At 43.4% G+C, this 19,894-nt stretch overlaps 1 protein-coding gene across 1 annotated transcript in view; it reads right to left on the minus strand.

The window, feature by feature from the left end:
- Sec11a (SEC11 homolog A, signal peptidase complex subunit) overlaps positions 1–19,894 on the minus strand; it is a 46,957-nt gene that overhangs the window by 21,655 nt on the left and 5,408 nt on the right. The window contains exon 2 of the mRNA XM_029535587.1: positions 10,170–10,529. Within this exon, the coding sequence (XP_029391447.1) occupies positions 10,170–10,529 (360 nt within the window). The remainder of the gene's footprint in view (positions 1–10,169; positions 10,530–19,894) is intronic.

The raw sequence follows: 19,894 nt of genomic DNA on the forward strand, positions 1-19,894 counted from the left end.
AGGTTTTTAAAAAGTCCAAAGTAAGCCGGGCGTGGTGGCACACACCTTTAATCTCAGCACTCGGGAGGCAGAGGCAGGCAGATTTCTGAGTTTGAGGCCAGCCTGGTCTACAAAGTGAGTTCCAGGAGAGCTAGGGCTACACAGAGAAACCCTGTCTCGAAACAAAACAAAAAAGTCCAAAGTAAAAGATGGTCTAGTGGGTAATTAAGCAACTTTGAAAAATCAGATTGATGCTATCAGTGTTCAGACATGGGTCAAATCCTGACCAACATCCTTGAGTCCCTAAGAAATCTCAAACAAAGCCGGGCATGGTGGCGCACACCTTTAGTCCCATCACTCGGGAGGCAGAGGCAGGCGAATTTCTGAGTTCGAGGCCAGCCTGGTCTACAAACTGAGTTCCAGGACAGCCAGAGCTATACAGAGAAACCCTGTCTCGAAACACCCCCCCAAAAAAAAGAAATCTCAAACAGTGCCAAACACATGGGATCATGTCTATAATCCTAGCACTTGGGGAATGGAGGCAGGAGAACCACCAAGAATTCACCAAGAATCACCAGTACTGTTCTATATAGAGAATTCCAAGCTAGCCCAGTCAGAGAGACACAGAGAATATTCACATTTATAACCATTCTATAAAAACCCCATCTGTCTGTTGAATAATCAAGTTCTCAGATGGTGTGCTGGTTTGAATATACTTGACCCATAGAGAATAGCACTGTTAGGAGGTGTGACCGTGGAGGAAGTACGCCATGGTGCGAACAAGCTTTGGAGGTCTCCTCCTAAGCTCAGGCTCCATCCTGTGCAGTGTACAAGAGAGCTTCTTCCTAGCTGCCTGAGGAGGCCAGTCTTTTGGCTGCTTTTGGATCAAAACGTAGAACTCTTGGCTCCTCTAGCTAGCACCATGACTGCTTAAATGCTGCACGCTTCCCGCCTTAATGATAATGGACTGAACCTCTGAACCTGTCAGCCAACCCCAAGTAAACATTGTCATTTATAAGAGTTGCCTGAATCATGGTGTCTTTCCACAGCAATGAAACCCAAATTAAGACAGCTGGTATAGGGCTGGTGAGATGGCTCAGCGGGTAAGAGCATTGACTGCTCTTCTGAAAGTCCTGAGTTCAAATCCCAGTAACCACATGGTGGCTCACAACCACCAGTAATGAGATCTGATGCCCTCTTCTGATGTGTCTGAAGACAGCAACGGTGTACTTATTTATAATAATAAATAGATCTTAGCACCTGAGCAAGCGGGGCCAACTGGAGCGAGGGGGGTTGACCTGAGCAAGCCGAGGACCTAAATTCAATTCCCAACAACCACACGAAGGCTCACAACCATTTGTACAGCTACAGTGTACTCACATATACTGTAAATAAAATAAATAAATCTTTAAAAAAAAAAGACAGCTGGTATATTGTTTTTAAAATGAGATTCTGTCTTTAAAAGAAGAGTGTAGGTTGAGGATACAGAATCCTAGAATAGAAGGTTATATACCTATTGCTGAACACACCATGAACTTTGGATCACGTAAGCTTCCAAAGGGGAAATCAACCAACAATCCTATCCAGGTACCATATCCTGTACCAGAATAATGACCACCATAGTATAGTAACAGTTACAATACTCCTGAGCCACAACAGTGACCACCACAGCACAGGAACAGTTACAATACCCATGAAACATAAAAGTGGCCACCATGGGACAATAACAGAATAAAGCACACATACATTAGTGGTAACCAATGGCTCTCTAATTGGATTTATGACCTACAAGAGGGAAATCACAACTGCTACTGGAAACCTAGCCAACTACCCAGGGTTTGTGAAGTCATGCANCTTAGAGAACCTACAACCACCACTTTACTAAAAAAGCCTAATCTCCAACTATTTCTAAGTATTTGTCTTCATATCCACAGCTAAGTGTGGTCCTCACCCCTCACTTCCCTTTGTAATAGACAGGGACCATTACAGAAAACTATAACCGATCACAATGCAGAGCTGTGGAGCCCAGTCCCAACAGACAGCTACAACTACATCCCAACTTCCGCACCTAAGGATCAAGGATCACTGTGAAAGGGGGGAGAAAGAAGGTAAGAGCCAGAGGATCAGGAAGTTTGCTGTAAAATTGTGTCCGAATCTACACCTATGAAGTCTCACTCGCTTGACTGCCTGAGCACGACATGAACAATACAGATGCTAATGTGAAAGGGGTAAAACTCAGGAGGCCCAAACCATAGACAAAGAACTACAGGCAACTAAGGAAAGCTGAGAGTGGGAAAATAATCTTCCCCATGAAAAGAGTACACCAATTGGTTATCCAGTACTAAACGTCCAGCCCTTGTCTTAGGGTTTATTGCTATAAAGAGACACCATGATCACAGCAACTTTTATAAAGGAAAATATTTAATTAGAGCTGGTTTACAGTTTCAAAAGTTTAGTCCTTATCGTCATGGCAGGAAGCATGGCCATGTGCAGGCAGACACTAGAGGAGCTGAGAGTGCTACACCTTGATCCACATGCGGTCGAAGGTCTGTGTATCCCACTGGTTATAGCTTGGGATTAGAGACCTCAAAGTCCACTCCCACAGTGACATACTTCCAACAAGGCCACATCTCATATTAGTGCCACTCCCTATGGACCAAGCATTCAAACATATGAGTCTATGGGGGCAGTACCTATTTAAACCACCACAGCCCTAAAATCATACTAATATAAGCAATATTATATAGACTGAGCAGTTTGTATTTATGCATTAGAAACACACACACACACACACACACACAGTTATATGTAACAATTAAATAAAGAGGCCTTGAATTTGAAAGAGGCAAAGAGGTGCTGGAGAGATGGCTCAGCAGTTAAAAGCAGTGACTGATCTTCTGAAGGTCCTGAGTTCAAATCCCAACAACCACATGGTGGCTCACAACCATCTGTAATGAGATCTGATGCCCTCTTCTGGGGTGTCTGAAGACAGCTATAGTGTACTTACATATAATAAGTAAGTAAGTAAGTAAATAAATAAATAAATAATAGAGAAAAGAAAGAAAGAAGCAAAGAGGGATGCATGAAAGGGTTTACAGGGAGAAAAGGTAAGAAATTATATAATATGCAATTATATACAAATCTCGAAATTATATATAATCTCAAAAAGTTAAAAAAAAAAGGGAAGTTATATTTATAAATTAAGCTTAATACTGTGTTAACTTTTTATGTGTTCTGTGCTGCAGAAGTGTGTGTATCTGTGTGACGTATGCAGGTGTGTCGATGCACTCACCCACGTGGGCATGTGCAGAGGCCAGGAGTCAAGGCTGGGAGTCTTCTTCAATTGCTCTTGGCCTTAATTTTTGAGACCATCTATAACTGAACTTAAGAGTCTGTCATTTCAGATCAAAGGTCTGGCCAGCAGGCCCCTTGGGGGTGTTAGCCCCTCCTCTCCCCATCTCAGGGTTTCTATTGCTATATAGAGACACCATGACCATGGAAACTGTTATAAAAGAAAACAGTTAATTGGGGGCTGGCTTACTGTTTCAGAGGTTTAATCCCTTTTTTTCTTTTTTTAAAGATTTATTTATTTTATATATATGAGTACACTGTAGTTGTCTTCAGACACACCAGAAGAGGGTGACAGATCACATTACAGATGGTTGTGAACCACCATGTAGTTGCTGGGAATTGAACTCAGGACCTTTGGAAGAGCAGTCAGTGCTCTTACCCGCTGAGCCATCTCTCCAGCCCCAGAGGTTTAATCCGTATCATCATGGTGGGAAGCATCGTAGTGTGCAGGGAGATGTGGTGCTAGAGAAGGGACTGAGAGGTCTACATATTGGTCCAAAGGCAACAGAAGGGCTGTGTACCACCCTCGGTGTAGCTTGAGCATAGGAGCCCTCAAAGCCTACCCCCACAGTGACACGTTCATCCAACAAGGCCATACTTCCTAACAGTGCCACTCCCTATGGGTCAAACCTCAAACACATGAGTCTATGGGGCCCTTCCTATTTGAACCACTACACTCACTATTGCTGAGTTTATTGTTACATGTTGCCACACCCAGCTTTTTTTTTTTACTTAGGTGTTGAGGAATTCAAACTTTGGTGCTCATGCTTGTACAGTCATCTCCCTAGCCTCACGCTTATTTTCTTTTTCCAAGCACGGTTTCTAGGTACAGCCCTGGCTATCCTGGAACTTGTTTTGCTGACCAGGCTGGCCTTGAACTCAGAGATGCCTGCCTCTGCCTTCTGAGTCCTGGGATGAAAGGCATGCACCACCACCATTCCAGCTCTAAATTTCATGTTTTTAAAAATGTCTTCATTTAGGTTTGGTTCTCAGCTTGGGGATAGGGATGAGGATAGAGATGGAGATAGGACACACAGGACAAAAATACCAAAAAGTAACAAAAATGTTTAAATTTGCTGGGTAGGATAGCTCCTGTTTATAATCTTGGTATATAGGAGACTAATGTAGGGAGATTGTATATTTGAGATTAGCCTGTATAACATAAGGAGACCAAACTATTAAAAGAATAGTAATAAGAATAAAATGTAAACCAACTGTAATGGCTTAATCTTGTGATCCCAGCCCTTGAGAGGTTCTGAAAGGAGAGCCAACATAAACTTGAGGCTAGCCTGAGCTACCTAGAGAGTTGCAGACTAACCCAGGCTACAGAGTGAGCCTATGTCTCAAAACAAATAAAAAAATAAAAAATAAAACAAAACCCAACAACAGTAATAACAACAAAACCCACTGGGACTAGGAAAGTGACTCAGTGGGTAAAGTAAGGTCCTGAGTCCTAAGTTTAGCTCTCCAACACTCACATAAATGCTAGACATGGCAGGTCTGCCTGGAACCCTAGTACTGAGAAAGCAGAGACAGAATAGCCTCACTGACCAGCCTTTCTAGATGAAAGGCAGATCTTCAGGTTCAGTGAAAAGATCTGTCTCAAAAAGCAAGGTGGTGCTGGGCAGTGGTGGCGCATGCCTTTAATCCCAGCACTTGGGAGGCAGAGGCAGTTAGATATCTGAGTTCGAGGCGAGCCTGACTGTACTGGCTGGTTTTGTGTGTCAACTTGACACAAGCTGGAGTTATCACAGAGAAAGGAGCTTCAGTTTCGGAAATGCCTCCATGAGATCCAGCTGTGGGGCATTTTCTCAATTAGTGATCAAGGGGGAAGGGCCCCTTGTGGGTGGGACCATCTCTGGGCTGGTAGTCTTGGGTTCTANAAGAGAGCNGGCTGAGCAAGCCAGGGGAAGCAAGCCAGTAANGAATATCCCTCCATGGCCTCTGCATCAGCTCCTGCTTCCTGACCTGCTTGAGTTCCAGTCCTGACTTCCTTTGGTGATGAACAGCAGTGTGGAAGTGTAAGCTGAACAAACCCTTTCCTCCCCAACTTGCTTCTTGGTCATGATGTTTGGGCAGGAATAGAAACCCTGACTAAGATACTGGTCTACAGAATGAGTTCCAGGACAGCGAGGGCTATACAGAGAAACCCTGACTTGGGGGGGTGGGGGGGGAAGCAAGGTGTTTTTGTGCACAGGTCACAAATGAAGCTACCACATCTGGTCAAAGAAGCTTCTCAGCAAATGAAGACCATCACAGGAAACTACAACTAGACACAATATAGAGACCACCACAGAAAACTACAACTAGACACAATATAGAGACCCACAGACAGTGGGGAGCCCAGCACCAGCGATGCATCTGCAGCATAGCTCTGCATCTATGGCTCTGAGGACATGACAGAAAAGGGGGAACAGACTGCAAGAGCTAGAGTTCCTGTCAGTCTCTCTTACAGACAGTGCCATAAACAGGACCAGAACAATGGACCTGTTAAGGCGGGGGGGGGGGGGAGTTCTGAAGGGTCCTACCCTTAGATAAAGAACTACAGGCAACTAATGACTTCTGGACAAAGAAATGCCCTCTCCCAGGAATGAGCCACTTATCAGTGTCCAATGCAGAGTGGCATACCACCCAAAAGAGAGAGAGAGAGAGAAAAAGAGAGAGAGAGAGAGAGAGAGAGAGAGAGAGAGAGAGAGAGAAGAGAGAGAGAGAGTCCACTTAACAGACTATATTTATATTTATTTGTGCATATACATGTATACACAGGCACATATGTATGTTTGTAACAATAATATTTAAAGAAAACAAAGCTATTAATTTAAAAGTAGAAAAGACATGAAGGGAGGTACCTGGAAGGGGCTGAGAAAAGGAAATGGAAGGGGAAAGTAATCTAATTCTGTATTTCATAAAAACATATTAAAAAACATAAAATAAAAATTTTTTAAATGGTCCATAATTTTAAGTCTTTCTATCCAAGAGATTCTATATAGATTCATAATAGATCCACCCCAAATTTACCATTGTTTCTTAAAAAGGAAATATGTAACTGAAGTGGTACCAGCACAGATAATTACTCTTGGTTTCAAAACTTGGAGAATAAAGTTAATATCTTAAAGAAGTAAGGTGGAGAGTGACAGAAGACAACACCCCATGTTAACCCCTCACATATACAAAGAAAGAGTAAGAAAATTGGTTGAGGAGGGGAATAGGTATATAAATCGGGTGATGTATTCGATTAACATGTTTGAAGTCCATGAATCAATTTCTAATGTAATAAAAAAAGAAATTAGTATAACTAAATTATATTAATAACAAAATATTAATGTCCTAAATTCATCACGTTCTATTTTATTAGTTCACTGTCACCTATGCTTTTTCTATTTTGTCTACAAAGTAGAAATTACAGTTGTGTGCGGCTCTTTTCTTAATCCCCCTTCCGACATGTTAATGACATAACATTAACTTTTTTTAGAAGGACTTATCAACCTTTTTAGAAATAGATAAACTCTACAAATCTGAGATTCATGGATTAAGAAAAGCCCTAGCTGGGGCTAGAGGATGGCTTAGTGGTTAAGAGGACTGGCTGTTCTTCCAGAGGACCCAGGTTCAATTCCCAGCACCCACATGGCAGCTCAACAACTGTCTGCAACTCCAGTTTAGGGGATCTGACACCCTCACACAGACATTCATGGAGTATATATAAAATAAAAATAAATAAATCTTAAAATAACAAACAAACAACAACAACAAAACAAGTAGGGCTGGAGAGATGGCTCATCAGTGAAGAGCACTGACTGCTCTTCCAAAGGTCCTGAGTTCAAATCCCAGCAACCACATGGTGGATAACAACCATCTGTAATAAGATCTGATGCCCTCTTCAGAGGTGTCTGAAGACAGTTACAGTGTACTTACATAAATAAATAAATCTTAAAAAAAAAAAGAAAAAAGAAAGCAAAGCCCTAGTTAAAAGGTGATCTTGGGGGGCGGGGGTGTCTATGAAGAGATGGCTCAGAGAATTAAGGTGTCAGGCTGATTTCCAGGACCCATAGGACAGGAAGAAGAGAACCAAATCCCAGAAGTCAACCTTTAATCCTTTAATTCTGAACACAAACCCCAGGCCCCCAACCTCCACTTTCAAAGCGCGATTGGAGCTGTGTACCACAGGGGTTTTAGTTTTAGAGTTTTGTTTGGTGGGTTGTTTTTTTTCTCTTTGGGGGACAAGATTTTGCTTTTAATTGCATGCCAGCTTTCAATTATGTTGCCCAGGTTGGCTCAGCCTTCCAAATGCTGGGATTATAGATGTGTACTATCCTGCTTGGTTCAAGGAAAGCTGTCTTTCAAAAAGCCAGGGGCAAGCAACAGCACAGCTCAACTGGCAAAGGTGCTTGTGCCAAGCCTGATGACCTTAGTCCAACCCCTGAGCCACTGGCAGAAAGAACTGATTCTGACGAGTCAACCTCTAACTTCACGCGTTCACCATGGCACACTCACACCCATACACACATATGCACACACAAAATAAATATACTTTAAAAGGGAGCTCAAGGACCAGCTACTCTGGAGTACTCAAAATGGAAGGAACAAGTGAGACCCTGCCTCAAGAAGGTGGTAGATGAGAACCAACGACCAAAAGTTGTCCTCTGTCACATGCAGTCTGTAGCTCTGCATACCCACATTCCCATACACTCAATAATAACAAAAAATAAGTAAAGGGCAGGAGACACAGCTTGGCAGTTGAGAGTACTTGCTCCTCTTGCAAAAGATCTAGCTTTGGTTTTCAGTGCCCACATGGCAGCTCACAACTGTGAATCCAGCTCCTCAGGGCCCAGTGCCTTCTTCTGCCCTCACCTGCAGCAGACACATACATGGTGAACATGCACACTTCTTAAATGTAAAAAATTTTAAAACCAAGGGTTACAGGTGTAATTTATTGGAGGAGCACATGCTAAGAAACTGAAAGACCAGGTTGGGGTTGGGGAGGTAGTGGCAGCATACGCTTTTACATTCTAGCACTCGGGAGGCAGAGGCATGCAGAGTGCCAAGCTGGCCCGGTCTACAGAATAAGTTCAAGAACAGGATGAGAAACCCCATCTCACAATAAACAAAGAACATGAAAGGCCCTTAGTATGATCACCAGCAATACACATACACAAAATTTCTCATCTGGAAATGGAATAAGAGGGGGTGGTGTCACCCAGTCAACCAATATGCTTTCAATCTCAGGATTTGGGAGACACAGGCAGAGACAGGTGGATCTCAGATTTCCAAACCAGCCTGGTCTACACGTGAGGCCTTATCTAAAAAAAAAAAAAAAAAAGAAGAAAGAAAAGGAAGAAGAGGAAGAAGAAGAAAGAGGAGGAAAAGAAAGAAAGAAAGAAAGAAAGAAAGAAAGAAAGAAAGAAAGAAAGAAAGAAAGAAAGAAAGAAAAGAAAAGAAAAGGAAAAAAGAAAAGGTCTTTCTAGATGGGGATACATATACTCAGTGACAGATCACTTGCCTAGTGCTAAGAATGATTTTCAGCACATTTGAAAAACAAGCAAACAAACTTAAAAAAGAAAATATGGCTATTTACCCTGGCATGGTAAGTGTGGCACTCAAGAGGCAAAGGCGGGAGTCCAGCTCAAGGCCAGCTTGGGCTACACAGTGAGTTCCAGGCAGCAGGGACTACATATGGAGACGTTGCTTTACAATAGACAGAGTCATACAAGCCACTGATGCCACGTTGTGACATATATTTATAAATCTACCTCTCATGAGGCTGAGGCAGGAGGACTACAGAGCAAGACTCTGTCTCAAAATAATTAAAACAATAAAAATAAGGCCTTTCAAAACTAGGAGCGCTGAAAATATCTAATAAAATCATTTTTAAAAAATTCTAAAAAGCATTAAAAAAAAAACAAACAAACAAACTAGGAGCGCAGCTCTGGTAGCCTGTGATGAATGCAAGGCCCCAGCACCCAAATAGAAGTCCATAGAGAAGACAGCTAAGTGACAGCTGTTCTGACTGGAATGCCTCACAACTTTGTATGTATGTCTAAGAAGAGAAGGGCCCACTTTTCTATGTAATAATTATAAACAGGGCAAAACAAATGTTCTATTCCAAAGAAACCAAATCTTTAAATGAGACAATTCTTAATACCAAAATACGACAGGGGGTAGGGAGGAAGGGAAAAGGTCAATTGCTACCAGAACGTTCGGTTCAGGAGACAAAAAGGTGACCGTGTTCTCAGTACCTTCTAACACATGAGCTAGAAGACAGCGAGACTGAAGGATAAAATCTGATTTAAATTTCAAGATTTCTGTCCCACTGACATCTGTCATCAAAGATTCAGAGGACTGTCACCTTTCTGTCAAGGAAACCAGCACACAAGTGGTATAACAGATTCAACTCCGAGCTTAGAGTGACCCTAGTTAAAAGGGATGAAGTCCACTGAGGTCTAGCTGGGTTGAAAGGTGGCTACACAATGAAAGGAACACAACGGCTCCTGTGGGACCTGCAATGGCTTTCCCCAGAGCCCCACCAGAAACGGTGAAGTCTGCCTACACTGCCCCAAACTCCCACTTACAAAGCGCCCTATAGTTTTCACTTACTCCCCTGTCTCCTCGGGGGAGGGGGAAGGGATCGCAAAGGTTCGCTCTTTCCCTCCCGGTCCCCCGAATCTGGTGCTATGAATGGGGGCAAAGAGGCCTTGGCTACCTACAGTCTGCAAAGAAAGAAATGATCCATACAGGCGACCAACCCACGCAGGCCCTCAATCCGGCCCAGGGGTCCGCGGGGCCCCCGCAACGGCAAAGGGACCAGAGGAACCCCGGCAGAGAGAGAGGGCGGCCAGTCTCACCTGCCTCTTGTTCATCCGCCGCACATCGTCTAGAAAGTCTAGAGACAGCATGGTGAGATGGAGAGCGCGACAACTAGCAGCCAAGAGGGCGCGACAGAACCACCGAGAGGGACCACTGCAACACCGGCCGGGCTCACCGTGGACAGAACCCCCTGATGCCTGCACTTCCGCTTCCGGGGCGGGAGCAGGCGAGACACCTCCGTTCTGTGTAGAGAATGGACAAAGAATGACTTGTGGGTCTCCTAGAACAGCCCAGGGCCTGGCCTCGTCAAAGAAGGACCTTAGCCTTCTCCGGCCGAGAACCAACTGAAGGCCGCTTTCTGTGCTCAGCCCGCGCGGCGGCTCGCGAAGACAGTGACCCTAGGTTAGCTAAATCCACAGCGTGCGGAAGGCGGGCCCTCGGACAGGCCTGGCCAATCGGAAGCCGAGTCTGCGCCAGCGCGAAGTCGGTGTCTTCCTGCGTGCTGCTGGGGCATGGGTGTGGCCCTGGACGTGGTGCCTTGCTGTTTGTTCTCAGGTGGAGCACGCCGTGGTTCGCTACCGGAAGCTGTGTGTCTTTTAAAGCATTGTATGCGCGCGCGCGCACACACACACACACACACACACACACACACACACACTCACTCACACACACGCCAATTGATCACAAGATGCGGTAGTGCCATGAGGGCACTTGGTAGTGCAGGTGGTCAGGAAGACCCGCCTCAGTTTTGACCTTTACCAACAGTGATTTGCTTTGTCTCCTGACACTTGAATGTGAGCCATTTATTTGACCCGCAAATTTTCACAGGGGCGGGGATTAGAAGTGACATCATTGCCGTGAGATTTCTTTTGGTGGGTGATAGATGTACACAACTCCGTGTATATACTAAAACCATTGAATCGCGCGCCTTAGTGGATGTATGGTATGTGAATTATATTACAATAAAGTAGGTGTGAGAATGGAAAGGAAACCGCTGATGTCTTGTTCACTGTTAAATTCCCAGTGGTGGCCACACCGCCGGCATGTATAAGGCACAAAATCAGTACTTGAATTTAAAGAGAAGAAAAAGAGAAAATATTTTTCAACTACTAGTTGAAACCTTACATTTACTGAGATGGGATAGGAACAGTTTAGAGTCTCCAAGTTAGAAAGCTTTATGAAAGAAAATACATAGAAACCCCCATGGGGTGCCCCATAGGTACCCCAACTTCCCCTACAGTACCAGATATGTGTATCAGAATGACTTATTCATTAATAACTGTTGATGTGGTTCTTGATCTAAATTCTGGCTAGTAGAAACCTTCACATAAGCTTATCAGTGTTAAATTCAACCTAAGTTCAAATTAAGTGGGAATGAGCCTTTGACCCTGTATTGTGTACCTTGAAGAGCCCCAAGAGCCTCAATATCCTGTGGGTCCAAAAAGCTAAATAAGCTATTTATTTGGGAAGCTTTAAAAGCATCTTGAACAAGTGGGTGATGGGAGGAAGGCAGGTGGATCTCTGTGAGTTCGAGGCCAGCGTGGTCTAAATAGTGAATTCCAGGAGAGTCAGAGATTCATAATAGAGAGATGCTACAAAAAAAAAACAAAAAAACAAAAAAACAAAAACAAACAAAAAACAAACAAACAAAAAAAAAAAAAAAACTGGGCATAGTAGCATAGGGTTGTAATGTCAGTACTGGGCGGCAGACAGACAGATCCCTGGAGCTCACTGACCAATCGGCCTCGCCTGCTTAACAAGTTCCAGGTCAGTGAGAGTAACCTTGATCTCAAAAAAAGGGAGAGGGGCTGGAAACATGGCTCCGTGCTTAAGAGCATGGCTGCTCTTCCAGAGAACTCCAGTACAGTTCCTAGCACCCATTTCGAGTAGTTCACCTGTAACTCCAGCTCCAAGGGATCTGGCACCCTCTTCTAGACTCTGTGGGCACCTAGACTCATATACACATACCCATACCCCCACACACACATATAAACATAATTTTAAAATAGCAAAAATAAATCTCTAAATTTTTTTAAATAAGTAAACAACAGCTGAGTCACAACCCCGGAAGTTGTCCTCTGGCCTCCACAGGCATGCATACATACACATGCACTCGAGTGTGTGTGCACGCACACACACATACACACATGCACTTACACACAAACCATTTAGGTTGTTGCTAGAACAGCTGGTACAAGCCTGTGATCCCAGCATTTGGAGATTTGAAGCTCCCCTGGTTTTTTTTTGTTTTTTGGATTGTTTTGTGTTTGTTTGTGTCTAGTTCTGGCTGACTTGGAATGTACTCTGTAGGTCAGATTGGTTTCAAACCCACAGGAAGCCTCTAGCTTTAGCTTCCTGAGGGCTGGGATCACAATTGGTCAAAATATATTTTCTTTTCTTCAGATTGTATTGCTGCTACAGTTTATCTAAATACATACCCAATAAAGAGAATGCAGTTGATATTGGGCTGTTGTCAAGGCTCAAAACGAATTCGATACCCAGGATCCACATGGTGGAAGAAGAGAACGGACTTCCCAAAACTGCCCTTTGACTTCCACACATTAACCATGCCACACATGCACTCACACATAATAAATGCAGTGATTTTTAAAGAATGTAGTTAATGCGATGTGTTATTTCATGTATGTTACATGCTAAACTTGACATTTATTGTTACACTGACTACCAACTTACAAACATGGATCAGGAGCTTAAACAAGTTGTACAAAACATAAACCAGGATATTGGGTGCTGCTTTTAGTTTTTTTTTTATTGTTTTGGTTTTTTTGTTTTTGTTTTTGTTTTGAGACTGACCTCATTGATTTTTCTCTGGCTAGCTTGGAACTCTCTAGATGTGTAGACCAGGCTAGCCTTGAACTCATAGAGCTCTGCCTGCTTCTGTCTTTTAAGTGCTTGGATTAAAGGTATGCACTACCATGCTAAAAAGCACTGGGCTCTTTAAAAATCACATTGATTGATTGATTGATTGATTGGACAGGAGCTTGTACATGCCACAGTGCCCATGTGCGGGTTGAGGACAACTTTAAGGAGTCAGTTCTCTATTTCCACCACACACAATCCCAGGAATTGAACTCTGGTTGTCAACCTTGGTGGCAAGTGCCTTAACCTGCTCAACTGTCTCTACAGTCTCTACTTTTAAACTCAGTAAGAAAGTTATAGTAAAGCCGGGCAGTGGTAGCACACGCCTTTAAGCCCAGCACTTGGGAGGCAGAGCCAGGAAGGTTTCTGAGTTCAAGGCCAGTCTGGTCTACAGAGCGAGTTCCAGGACAGCCAGGGCTACACAGAGAAATCCTGTCTCGAAAAAAAAAAAAAAAAAAGAAAGAAAGAAAGAAAGAAAGAAAGAAGAAAGAAAAAAGGTTATAGTAAATCATTGACCAAGAATCTAGCTTTAAGATGGCTGCTCAGTGATCCATAAGTCTTGTTTTCTGGTGAGCAGCTGAATAAAACATGTCAGTATGGAATATGGTAAACCTCTAGGAGCAAGTTTTATCAGGTGATCTTGATGGCATTTGCTCAAACAGCAGCCAAATCCGGGTGTGGTGGGGCACAAACCTCCTTCCCACTGCTTAGGAAACCAAAGCCAGAGGATCACTGGAGCCCAGGACTTCCAGCCGAGCCTGGGTCCCACAGTGTGAAAGGGGAGAACAGTGGAAGAGGAGAGGAGAGCCATAAAGCTGTGAATGTTTAAAAAGAGAAGAAGGAAGAAGAGGAGGGGGGGAAGAAGAAGGAGGAGGAAGAGGAGGAGGAGGAAGGGAAGAAGATGAAGAAGGGGAGGAGGAGGAGAAGGAAGAAGAGAAGGAGGAGGAGAAGAAGAAAAAGAAAAAGAACCTCTGATATGGGTCACCAGGTAAAAGTACTTGTAGCCTAACAAACTGACCTCTGACCTCAATCCCCAAGTTGTTCTCTAACCCACTACAAGTGCTCCATTGCACCTACTGGAGGGCACATGCAGGTACATGTGCACACATAATAAACTAATGTAAAAAAAAATGCTGGTAATTAAAACATTAGAACAGATTTGTTGTTGTTGTTGTTTTTCAAGAGAATTTCTGTGTGCAGCTCTAGCTGTCCTGAAATTAGCTTGCTCTCTGTAGACTAGGCTGACCTTGAACTCACAGATTTCTTTGCCTCTGCCTAACAAGTAAGTGCTGGAATTCAAGGCATGTGCCACCATCACCCAGCTAGAACAGACTTTTCTAAGGCAGGAAAGTGTACAAATAATGGTTCTTAATATATCATTCCCATGATTCCTTCCTAACGATCAGAAAAGCTTTTTAGAAGCCAACCTTTAGAATTCACTTGTCAGAGCCAACACAGTAACTGATCAAAGTGTTCTTATCAAGAAGCATGTAAGACGAGTAGCAAGGTTAATGATAAACATGCTTAACAAGAAAACAAAATAATCTTTCTGGCAAAATTCCTTTGCCAAAAGATACTGTTGGACATTACGCAAAGGCATGTCATAGAAGAGAAGATCTCAACCTGTGGAGGATCCCTTACTTTATGATTCATAGCAGCAGAAAATCACAGTTATAAAGTAGCAATGAAAATAATCTGATGCTTGCGAGTCCCCACAACATGAGGAACTGTATTATAGGGTCACAGTCTTAGGAAGGTTGAGAGCCACTGATACAGAGAGTGTCATAGCAGTTTCTTGAGTCGCTACAGAAAGTTACCCACTGTGCTAGACAGAAATTAACCAGCATGCTAGGTCCCTTTTCTTCATTTACATTTACCTGCTAAATTAGGTATCTGTGTGCACAAATTGTGCTAAAAACTGAGCAACTCAAGATGGCTCAGCAGGTAAGAGCACTGACTGCTCTTCCAAAGGTCCTGAGTTCAAATCCCAGTGACCACATGGTGGTTCACAACCGCCCGTAATGAGATCTGATGCCCTCTTCTGGTGCATCCAAAGACAGCTACAGTGTACTTATGCATAATAATAAATCAATCTTTTAAAAAAAATTTAGAAACTGAGTAACTCAAGGGGCTGGAAAGACAGCACTTACTGATCCTGCAGAGGACCTGTGTTTGCAACTTTGCACACCCTAGGAGGCTCACAGCTACCTGCAACTCCAGTTCCAGGGGATCTGATGCCCTCTGGCCTCTGAGTACACCTGTACAAATGTGGTGAACATTAACTCACATAGGTACACACATGCACAAACAAAATAAGAAATGTGTTTAAAACCAACAGGTTAAAAAAAAAAAAAACATGGTGGTGTTTCTGTTGTTGTCGTTTTGTTTTGATTTGTTTCAGAACCTTGCAGCCAGTGTTGTTAGCCGGTTCCTGGCTGAAGGCCACTCACTTCCAAGCTCTACTCGGGTGACTGTGTGTGGCTTTCTGTTCTTCCCCTGTTGTTGCACTGAATAGTCCTTCCCTGACTGACTGTTTAACTAACCAGGCCCTCAGAGTTTCTCACCATGGGACCTCTCCATTGGAGAGTTTGCAACAGTGTGAAGACAGATTCAAGCTTTTGGTTTGCTTTGGCTCAAGCCCAGCTGAAACTTACTGCTCCATGAAGTCCAGGCCAATCTCAAATCCATGACCCTCCCGCTGCTGCCTCCTGAGTGCTGGGCTTACTGGTATATACCACGACACCTGGCCATGCCAAGCTTCTCTATTTCATTTGAGGTCAATCAAGCCAGGGGTGGTAGGTAGAGTTTAGCTACAGTCCTAGTACTCGGGAGGTCCATGGAGGAAGAGGGAGGTCAAGGCCAGCTTAGGCTGTGCAAGGATTCCTGTCTCTAAGTAATGAAATAATCTGTATATCAGGTGCTCTCCGTAGCAAAGCTGTTGGAAAGCTAACGGTCTATTAGCCAACTGTGTGACCTCCAGATGGATATTTAACCATCGGAGAGTGATGCTCCGGTTTTACTGATTGATTTTTCTGATACCTGAGTTGACTCTGGTACTTTTTATTTTATGGGATAAGGTTTTTGCTTGTAACAATTTCCCCAAGCCCCTCCTCCTCTTCCTCTTCCTTCTCTTCCTCCTCCTCCCCCTTTCCCTCCTCCTCCTCGTCTCCTTCTTCCCCTCTTCCTTCTTTTTCTCCTTCTGCCCCTCCTGTTCTTTTTCTTCTTTTTCTCCTCCTCCTCTTTCTTCTTCTTAGTTTTTTGAAACACGTGATCTCTCTCTTTTTTTTAAAGATTTATTTATTGTATATGAGTATATTCTTCAGACACACCAGAAGAAGGCATTGGATCCAATTACAGATGGTTATAAGCCACCATGTGGTTCCTGGGAACTGAATTCAGGGCCTCTGGAAGTACAGTCAGTGCTCTTAACTGCTCAGCCATCTCTCCACCCCCAAACATGTGATCTCTTGTAGCCCAGGCCAGCCTTAACTTACAAACCTCCTGCCTGTGCTCTCCCCAGCCTCACAGGCCCTGGGATCACAGATGTGAGGACCACGATTAGGATTCCTATTTCTTTTTAATTTGAAGGGATTTGGGATCTGTTAGGAGCCATTCCCTTTTTTGAATCTGCATCGAACTAGCTTTTTGTGGTGAGATATGGACGAAATAAGGATGTTACTGTAAGTGCCAGTGCTTACTTATTGGGTCAAAATTACGTGATATGGCCAGTGAGAAATGACTCTTGAGCAGGCACACGTTGGAGGGGTCACAGAAAGACTGAGACTGTGGCAAGTTTATTGCAAGCAATCAGACTTTTTGTACCCTTTTCATATGCAGAAACAGAATATGATGGCGGGTGCCAGGATCAGTGCAATGGTAGTTGACAGAATACTATGATGTTTGCAAGCTATCCAGAGTATACAAGATTAATGTCTAAGACCAATTGTCCGGTCAAACCTTCTTCTTCTTCTTCTTCTTCTTCTTCTTCTTCTTCTTCTTCTTCTTCTTCTTCTTCTTCTTCTTCTTCTTCTTCTTCTTTCTTTTTTCTTTTTGGTTTTTCGAGACAGGGTTTCTCTGTATAGCCCTGGCTGTCCTGGAACTCACTTTGTAGACCAGGCTGGTCTCGAACTCAGAAATCCGCCTGCTTCTGCCTCCCGAGTGCTGGGATTAAAGGCGCCCGGCCCTGTCAAACTTCTATATGCTTCGTTGACTTCTAAGAAACACCAAGAAAACACAGAGCAGCCTGAATGCTTCACTGCCTGAGGGAGTGCCTCTCTTTCTTAGGAAATGAAGAGCACACAGTGCCCCAGGAGCCATGGACTCTACCCTGAAAACCCAATGATGCATGGCTCATCAAGGCAGCTAGAGAAGTCAACTCCATGCTTCCCTGCATGGTACTGTATGATTTGGGTCTTTTGTCTTCATTAATTCAGTTCAGAGGAGGGTCTCATTATATAGTCCAGGTTGACCTTGAATGTCTGTGCTCCAGCAATCCTCCCTCAGCCTCTTCAGTAGTTGGGGCTACAGACCCGTGTGGCCACTCCCAGGACATGGTTTGGTTTCCATGGTTATGAGTTTCATCTCCATAATTGTTCTGATTTAACTAGAACTGATGAGTCTCCTGAGATATGGAACTTGGAATGCAAAAAGTGAGAGCATTCTGAGCAAATCAGGATGTGACAGGGACAAAAAGAAATAGGCTGGTTCTCAACCTACTATTTGTTAAAAGCATGGTATATGGAGTTGAGCGTGGTGCCGAACACCTTTGATCCCAGCACTTGGGAGGCAGAGGCAGGCAAATTTCTTTCTTTCTTTTTTTTTTTTAAGATTTATTTATTTATTATATGTAAGTACACTGTAGCTGTCTTCAGACACTCCAGAAGAGGGCATCAGTTTTCATTATGGATGGTTGTGAGCCACCATATGGTTGCTAGGATTTGAACTCAGGACCTTTGGAAGAGCAGTAGGTGCTCTTAACCACTGAGCCATCTCGCCAGCCCTCAGGCAAATTTCTTAGTTCAAGGCCAGCCTTGTCTACAAAGTGAGTTCCAATACTGCCAGCCAGGACTATGCAGAGGAATCATGTCTCAAAACAAACAAACAAACAAAACAAAGCAAAAAAGCGTGGTATACCTTTTCATCTGTCACTGTGGACTTGACTGGATTTGGAATCGCCTCTGGGCATGTCTCTCAGGATATTTCTAGAGTACTGAAACGAAAGGCATGCACTATTACCACCGGGCACCAAATATTTCTTATATCATATTGCTTAATAAAGCTGGGGCTTTATTGGTCTGTAATTCAAACATAGTAAAGTGCATGACTAGTGTGTGTCCATTTGACCATAATCTACATCCTTCTTTAGATTTAGTTTTCTTTAACTTGTTTTATTTATTTTTAAAATTGTATTTATTAAATATTTATTTATTTTTATGTATACAGTGTTTGTCTTCATGTATGCAAGTGTACTACTATGTTGTACCTGGTGTTTGCGGAAGTCAGGAGGCAGTGTTGAGTCCCATGAAGCTGGAGTTACAAGCACAGTTGTGAGCTGACATGTGAGTGCTAGGGCCCGAACTCAAGTCCCTTGCAAGAGCAGTAAGCGCTCTCAGCTGTTGTCCCATTTCTCTGCATCTCATTTATGATATGTGTGTACATTCACACTTATGATATGTGAGTACATGTGAGTGGTAGGGTACCTGTGGGGACTGGACATTGCCACTATGTGTCTTCCTCAGTAACTTCTCCTTTGTCAGGCAGATTTGTCTTACTGAACATGGAGCTCACTCACAGGGATCCTCCTGCCTCTGTCTCCCCAACTCTTGGATTATAGCTTCACCATATTCAACTTTTTGCATGGGTACTGGGGATCTGAACTCTGGTCAAGCTTGTGTGCCAAATTCTGTCTTCCAAGACCACATGCTTAGCTTTTTACACCACCCCAACAGTGACACACTTCCTCCAACAGGGCCACACAGTGCCACTCCCTGGGCCAAGCATATTCAAACCACCCCATTGTACTCACTGACCCCCATAGGCTTGTTCAAACACATGAGTCTGTCCCTAGCCATAGCATAATGAGAAAGACATTTAGTTCAATTTCAAAACTCCCCATAGTCTACTGTAGTCTCAAAATGCTAAAAGTCGAAAGTTCAAAGTCTCTTCTGAGGTTCATCCAATCACTTGATGGTAATTTCCTATAAAATCAAAATAAAAAAGCAGATCACATACCTCCAACATCACAGGATATACATTACCATTTTGAAATGTCACAGTGAGGAAACACTGGACCAAAGCAAGACCAAAACCCAGCTGGACAAACTCCAAACTCTATATCTCCATGTCTGATGTCCAACTCCTTTCGGCTTTGGTGACTGCAGCACATGTCTTTCTTTTGGGCGGGTTCCATTCCCTAATAGCAGCTTTTCTTGGCAGGTATCCCACGGGTCTGGCATCTTTACAGTCTTGGAGTATCAGGGACTGGGTTACTGCTGTGATAGGTCTGACCATATTTTTGTTTGAAGGAATGTATATTTGGTGACCTCGGAAAGCAGTGGAATGCTTTAAGTGGGACTTAATGGGCCTTCCTAGTAGGAATATGGAAGACATTGTTGCTGAGCGTGATTTGAACTGTGAGGCCCTAGCTCAAGATGTTTCAGAAGAGAAGAATTTTAGTATACGGCCTAAAGAGTGTTCTTATAATGTTTTGGTGAAGAATGTGGCTGCTTTTTGCCTTTGTCTAAAAAAATCTACCTGAGTTAAAGGTAAAGAGATTTTAATTAATTGCACTGACAAAGGATGTCTCAGAATGGCCCGGCTTAGACTTTGTTCTCTGGTTTATTCTCATGAAGAGCATTTTTTTTTTTTTTTTTTTTTTTTTTTT

Source organism: Mus pahari, chromosome 1 (assembly GCF_900095145.1).
Source record: "Mus pahari chromosome 1, PAHARI_EIJ_v1.1, whole genome shotgun sequence".
Taxonomy (NCBI): Eukaryota; Metazoa; Chordata; class Mammalia; order Rodentia; family Muridae; genus Mus; species Mus pahari.